This window comes from Temnothorax longispinosus, chromosome 5 (assembly GCF_030848805.1).
Source record: "Temnothorax longispinosus isolate EJ_2023e chromosome 5, Tlon_JGU_v1, whole genome shotgun sequence".
In the NCBI taxonomy this organism is placed as follows: Eukaryota; Metazoa; Arthropoda; class Insecta; order Hymenoptera; family Formicidae; genus Temnothorax; species Temnothorax longispinosus.
Window position 1 is genome coordinate 1,336,059 of NC_092362.1, and position 7,228 is coordinate 1,343,286.

At 38.8% G+C, this 7,228-nt stretch overlaps 2 protein-coding genes across 2 annotated transcripts; both read left to right on the forward strand.

Annotated features, from left to right (window-relative positions):
- The first annotated feature begins 60 nt into the window (after positions 1 to 60).
- On the forward strand, positions 61 to 3,251 carry Raga-b (Ras-related GTP binding A/B). The gene is made up of 6 exons (XM_071778118.1): positions 61 to 926; positions 1,058 to 1,157; positions 1,224 to 1,608; positions 1,679 to 1,894; positions 2,106 to 2,221; positions 2,307 to 3,251. Exons 1-6 carry the CDS (start codon positions 915 to 917, stop codon positions 2,396 to 2,398), a joined length of 921 nt encoding a protein of 306 aa, XP_071634219.1. The 5' UTR covers positions 61 to 914; the 3' UTR covers positions 2,399 to 3,251.
- Positions 3,252 to 3,558: 307 nt separating this feature from the next.
- On the forward strand, positions 3,559 to 7,001 carry Cahbeta (carbonic anhydrase beta). Its single transcript, XM_071778666.1, has 5 exons — positions 3,559 to 3,719; positions 5,188 to 5,272; positions 5,808 to 5,995; positions 6,087 to 6,278; positions 6,366 to 7,001. Exons 1-5 carry the CDS (start codon positions 3,627 to 3,629, stop codon positions 6,573 to 6,575), a joined length of 768 nt encoding a protein of 255 aa, XP_071634767.1. The 5' UTR covers positions 3,559 to 3,626; the 3' UTR covers positions 6,576 to 7,001.
- The last annotated feature ends 227 nt before the right edge of the window (positions 7,002 to 7,228 follow it).

Sequence of the window (7,228 nt, forward strand, 5' to 3'; positions counted from 1 at the left end):
AGAAATTATATTTTTTTATGCTATATAGTTTAGTGCCATAAGGATTTAAATATATTTTGTATGTACATTGCATTATCGTATATCATATCATTTATCGTTTGTCGTCTTGCAAATTTTTCTGATAAAGTGTTTTATTTTGATATCATGCATTTCCTGCTCATGTCAAACTGTTCGCGTGCAGACTCAAGAAGCGGCGACGTTTAGACTCTTCGAGTACCAGACGCTTGTTTATAACATTTATATCCAAAGTATAAATCGTTTATTCGTGTAATATATAACGTTCCTTCTCCCTTTTCGATCGTCGAAAAAAACATCTCTCCCGATTCATCGCAGGTCCCGTGAACGCGGATATGAAATTCAAAGTCTTCAGGATATGTTGCGTGATACATTTCGCATTACGTTCCTATAATTGTCGGAATTCTTTACGTCGCAACTCGTTGGACACCGTTAATTAAGTTTATTAAATAAACAAGCAAATTTAATCACCTTTCTCAACTTGGAAGATTCATTCATACAGATCGATCGAGATTCGAGACACGCACACTTCTTTCGCGACACCCTGTATGTATAGGTGGCTGTACGCTGTACTTCGGTTAGACTCGGAAACATTCGGACGCTCGACAGCACAAGCACACGGACGTGGTTGTCGCTTTGATGTGTGTGATGTGTGTTGCTAGCATGTGGATGTGTTACCAGCGCATTAAGAGCATGGCGCATCGATAAGCAGCCGTAGGCCGTATAGGTTGAGTGTATTACTGCGTGCGATCCTTGCTCTAGGGCGGAGTGGCGGAGAGCAGTTGATAAGCCAAACACGGCAGTTGACGACAGTTGACGAGGCCAGCCAGCGTGTATTGTGAAACTCTTTTTCCAGAAGGCTTTATTGAAACCATTGAAACCAACGGTACTCATTCAAGATGAAGAAGAAGGTAAACATTTTCTCTTTATATTACTAAAACGCATGGAATTGCATTCTTTCTTCTCGCATAAGTTTTATTTCGTATGGATAACACTTCTTTGTCCTGCGAGGCAATTTTATGAATAACGTGCTCCAATTTAGGTGCTGTTAATGGGCAAGAGTGGGTCCGGAAAGACAAGTATGCGAAGCATCATCTTCGCCAACTACATCGCTCGCGATACCCATCGTCTAGGAGCGACAAGTAAGCTACGTATATTACGATAAATAGTCGCCGAAAGAGAGACTAATGCAACGCAATTTATTACAGTTGACGTAGAACACTCCCACGTTCGTTTTCTCGGCAATCTGGTCCTGAACTTGTGGGATTGCGGAGGGCAAGAGGCATTCATGGAGAATTATTTCGCGTCGCAACGCGACAACATATTCAGAAATGTGGAGGTGTTAATATATGTCTTTGACGTTGAGTCGAGGGAATTGGACAAAGATATGCATTATTATCAGAGCTGCTTAGAGGCGATACTGCAGAATAGTCCGGAGGCGAAGATATTTTGCCTGGTTCACAAAATGGATCTCGTGCAGGAGGACCAGCGCGACTACATTTTCCGGGAAAGAGAGGAAGATCTGAAAAGACTGAGCTTGCCTTTAGAGTGCACCTGCTTCAGAACGAGTATATGGGACGAAACGTTGTACAGGTATGTATCGAATAAAAGTGCAATTAAAGCGGACAAGTGCTATTAAACTTTCATTAAATCGTTATTGCAGAGCATGGTCGTCCATTGTATATATGCTGATCCCCAATGTGAAGGAACTTGAACAAAGCTTGAATCAGTTTGCTAATATTATCGACGCGGACGAAGTTCTTCTGTTTGAAAGAGCGACCTTCCTAGTAATAAGTCATTGCCAGCGACAGTTTCACAGAGACGTTCATCGCTTCGAGAAGGTTTCCAACATAATAAAGCAATTCAAATTGAGTTGCAGGTAAGTACGAGTCACGCGGAAAAGTAACAGGTCTAAGGTCTGTATTAGACTATGGATTGAAATTTGACCAGTTAGAGCAAAGTTCACTAAACTTGAGGTTAGTTTTCTTTATTCCGATTGATTAAATTTTAATCCAATCTCTCAATCCCAATCCATAGTCTGATACAGGCTTAACAAGAACGAGATGAGACATTTTGTCTTGACTTTGCAGCAAGTTGGCGGCGCAGTTTCAAAGTATGGAAGTTAGAAACACCAATTTCGCGGCCTTCATTGATATATTTACCTCAAATACATACGTGATGGTCATCATGTCCGATCCAACTATACGTGAGTATCTGAAATTTCCACGTTGCGTGAAACCTGGCGTTGAAAATGCCAATGAAAATGTTGAAACGTGGCGGTCTTCTTTCAGCATCCGCGGCGACATTGATCAATATACGCAACGCGCGGAAGCACTTCGAAAAGTTGGAGCGTGCCAGCCAGAGCTCGGCGTTGAGCAGATAGAAGTCGGCGCGACCCAGGCGCCTCGTCACCCGGGTCCATTCTGTTAACAATTGCTGAATTTTCTGGAATCGTATCGTTAATAAAGCGCAATCGCGGGAAAGGATACGATTGCCGACGAGATCGAGAGTCACAAAGTATATACAATCCGTGGCTTTCAACGTGAGCGTTTTTATGACAAAACAAGTATATAATCGACGTGTCCGAAAGAGGCTGACGGTTATCGCTGTATTTCAGGCCGTTTATTAGGACTGTATCAATATAAATTCATTCCACATGTTACTTGCGGATGTAATATGGTCATAATGCATCTGCGATTTATCGACGTAGAACAGTTCCCGTTTATGCGCGATATTCTCGCTTCATTTGGAATCGGGTTTTTTTTTTACATTTTCGATTAAAGGATCATTCGCGATTCGAATCATGTTGCAATAATATCCAACGAATGTTAGATAAATTATCGTAAACATATGTCTTTCTTCTGTATCTGCATGCGTCACGATGGATGACTGAACGTCCACTTGAGAGCTTCTGTTCTCGAAAATGATTCACGACGGTAGAGAAGCTTATTTGATGAAGATAACAGATACGTATAACCGCTCTTAATTATGTGTTCACTTGATAGCTTTTACTACTGAGGATTGTTCTTAAATATAAAAGGAGCTGTCGAGTGGATGTGCAGTCTATGTTGCATCGTGCTATGGTTGTAAAGTCGATAAATAGTTAACGTCAATTTCGTAGAGAAGGATTATACGGTGTATTTGTATGTTTACATCCTTAAACGCAAGGTTTACATACGAGATGTAACGAAACTATGATGTATTTTTTAAATGTGCAAATAAATTATAACCACGAATAGGCTTGTTATAGACTTATACTTCTACGTCGAATAATATGGTTATTTAAAGTTATTAGAATCGATAGAAATAGTCTCGATGAAATAGATTCTAAAAGTAAAATGGATTTATATTGGAAACCACCTGGTTTTAAATTTTTTTAAATATAGGTTGTACATACTCATTCAAACTTTTTTTTTAGTTTTTAGTGTATTTTATGAAGTCGAAGAAGTTTGAATTAAAGAAAAAAAGATTCGGCGTTTGTTCCTATCATAGATCAGAGGGAAATTAAATTTCCCGCCGTCAGTTACCAAATGGCGGAATAGTGTGCTGTCCTCACGTTCGGAAAACGAGTTTCTTGCGATTTATTCCACAGTTATCGCTCGAATGTCGCGATGGACAGAATACTCAAGGGGATCATGAAGTACAGGAAGTGCCATCGGGAAGGAATGGTGAAGCAATTTCAACAAGTCAAAGACCATCCCGAGGTACGTTCCATACTACGTTAAAAGAAAAAAATCTCGCGTGATGATTCTTTCGATATATAGATACAGACAGGTATCTCTCGCGCTGCCACGCCGAGTCCACGTGCGTTTTGTTGATACCACCCCTATACATCAGGTGACAGCGGGCTGTCAAAAACAAACTTGCAACTCCGTTTATTTAATACAATTAATACGACTTGGTTAATAATAATAATAATAATATCATTCGTTTTAAATGCAGTGGCCCGTGTTATGACCTCGAACCATCGATTGACCAATAGTTGATTAAAGTACGCGTATCTAATGATGGCATGGCACTTGCCGCACTTGCTTTATTTGACGGTGTTTCGCCAGGGAAAAATTCATGTTCTGCTTTTACTGGTAGAGTACCTTACGTAGATTAGATATCGACAGACAGGGTATTTACCTTATGCTGTTATGTCAGGGAAATATTGGTAGCTTTATTGATAATACTGTAATTTAGATATCAGGCAGAACATCTATCTTACTGACTATGGAATATATTTTGAATATTAATTATAGTAGGTTTTGTTTTTATCAGTAGAGTATGCTCGTTTGATTAGGATGTCAAAGAATATTTGCCGATATTACTAAAAGTGCACTAAAACTGCGACTGTGAAATATAGTTAAGAGAGGCTATAATTTAAGTCAGTTAAAGAAAAAAATCGGATAAAGAATTTTCAAGACAAAAAGCCAGAAAGTCCCCTGACTAAAAAAGCTACTTCCTATACCCTGAAAATTGACAAGCTGTTTCTTGTCTTGAAAATTTTTTATCCAAATTTTTAATTTTATTTTTCTGGTGCATGATTAAAAGTATATTATTAACATCACATAAATGATTGAAGAAATAATTAGGTACTTATTTAGACCTAAAATGTTACTACAATATAATTTTGCAATGATTTCGTTATTCATTATAAATATTTATAATTTGTTTCTTTTATTTTATAGTATCTTTATATTTAATTTATGTATAATTCTTTAATTGACTCAAATAGCCCCTTCTTCCCCCATATATGTATGTATAACATTCAATTTATATCATATACACCTCCCCAAACAGCACGCATGTCTAAAAAAGACGTCTTAGATATTTTTTAAACGTCTTCTAGATTCCCTACTGTTTTAGATTCCCTCCTCTTGACAATATAAAGAAAAAATTCTAAAAATTTGAAGAAGAGATGTCTTTGTATTTCATATACTTTGAACATCTTAATAAATCTAATATTTTCATCTAATAGATTAAATCTTATAAATTCTCTAAATATCTTTATAAATAAATTCATAAATTATCTAAAATTTAAGTGGGCACTTAAAATGGGACTAGTCGGATATATACATATAGTATTATACATAAAAAAAATGTATCTAAAGACTTTCGCCCTATGCCGTATATTATATAGTATTGTTAGCACAGCTTGTAATTTGATGTCTGTTACTCCTATCACAGCCAAAGGCAGTGTTCTTTACCTGCATGGACTCCCGGATGATCCCAACTAGATTTACGGAAACGAACGTTGGAGACATGTTTGTCGGTACGATCTATTATAGTTGCATTATCGCGTAACCCCCTTTGTTGCTTCTTTAATTTTTCTGATCCCACCGCAGTGTATTTTTTTCCTTTTTCTAATAAGTACGCTCCTTACAACATCAGATCCTCTATAACAAGAGAACGAGTACAACATTCATTCGATGCAATAATCTCAATTGTGTACATAATTATTCTTATTTATCAAAATTTTATTTCAATCAGGAGAACCACGAGAACCAATTTATTCAAATTAGTATCTTCTTTTCTAAATTTAATTTTTCGTTTGTTATATGTATATATTTTTAAACATATTATATTTTGTATCTCCTTTATACATATATATTTGTAATAAAATGATTCTAAAGATACTGTTCTTAGCATAACGATTTTTGCAAGGATTTTTGTGCTTTTCGGGATATTTTTTTTACTGGATGTGGGGTTTCCGAATTTCTCAATTCATCCATCACTCATAGAAGGAACGAAAGAGCCGAAGAAGGAGCAACGTGTATCGGACGGCCTAACAGAGTTTACCTTTTCAGTCCGAAACCCCGGTAATGTCGTGCCGCATTCGCAGCACTTCGTGGACGAATTTACCATGTGCGAATCGGCGGCGTTGGAGCTGGGATGCGTGGTGAACGACATAAGGCACGTTATAGTTTGCGGCCACAGCGATTGCAAGGCGATGAATCTGCTCTACGCTCTACGGGACGAGGAGTTCGCGTCGCAAGTGCGTTTCCCGATTCGTCCGCGATAAACTCTCTTTCTTTTTCTTTTCTCGCGTCTCGCCTTCGCGAGCGATAACGCCGTCCGAATTTCAGACCAACAGGAGAATGTCGCCGCTGAGAGCGTGGCTGTGCGCGCACGCCAGCAGCAGCCTGGCGAAGTTTCAGCATCTCGAGGTAGCCGGTTTCCGCGAGCCGATCCTCTTCCAGGCCGAGACGCCGCTGCGAAAATTCGTCGCTTACATCGATCCGGAGGACAAGTTTGCCATCGAGGACAAACTGTCGCAAGTCAGTACACGGTCGAGCGAGACGCCACGCCGCCGCGGCGCCGGTCGTCTGTCTCGTTGACACTCGAGGAAACTTGTCTTGTTGCAGATCAACACGTTGCAGCAGCTCCAGAACATCGCGTCGTACGGGTTCCTGAAGAAACGCCTGGAGAGGCACGATCTGCACATCCACGCGTTGTGGTTCGACATTTACACCGGCGACATTTATTACTTTAGCCGAGCCAACAAGAGATTCGTGGAGATAAATGAAACGACGGAGCCGCTCTTGCTTAAGGAAATTAAGAAATACTACTCGTAAAAATCTTTTTTTTTTCCCCAGATAATTTGGACATTATTTATAATCCAACGCTAAAATTATGTTGCCAGAGTTAAACCGCGTAAAGAGTAATCGTATATTTTTATATATTAAACTTCCAGGGGCTTAATATACTCTTTATATACTCTTGAGAAGACTCGCTAATGATAATAATCTGAATCTTTATCGCTTATTATTATTGCAAAGTGCACAATACGTTGCGCTTTGTTGGGATCATCGAACTTCAGATGCAGTTCGAGTTTAGCACAAAATACATTCTTCACCAAACTACATTGTATAATTATATGTTTATTTTTTATATATATATATACATATAATATATATCTATTTATAATATAAAATATATTGAATTATGATATATACTGATTGATATTTGCTGTGTGGCGAAATATAAAGATATTCGTGTAACGGAGTAAAGTGAACTTTGCTACGTGTCCCTTCGCTTGTCCCTTCCTCCCGATTTTATGGTATACGCTCGCCAGTTCGGCTCGATTGGATCGAGAAAAGAATCAAAGTCTCAAGCCGACAAAAGATAGTCCACCGATAGATGGACGGACCGCTCCGGACGAACTAGAGCATGCCAGTTCTGAAAGAGAAAGCAAAACAACGAAAGAAGTCGCAGAAATCAGAGTTGC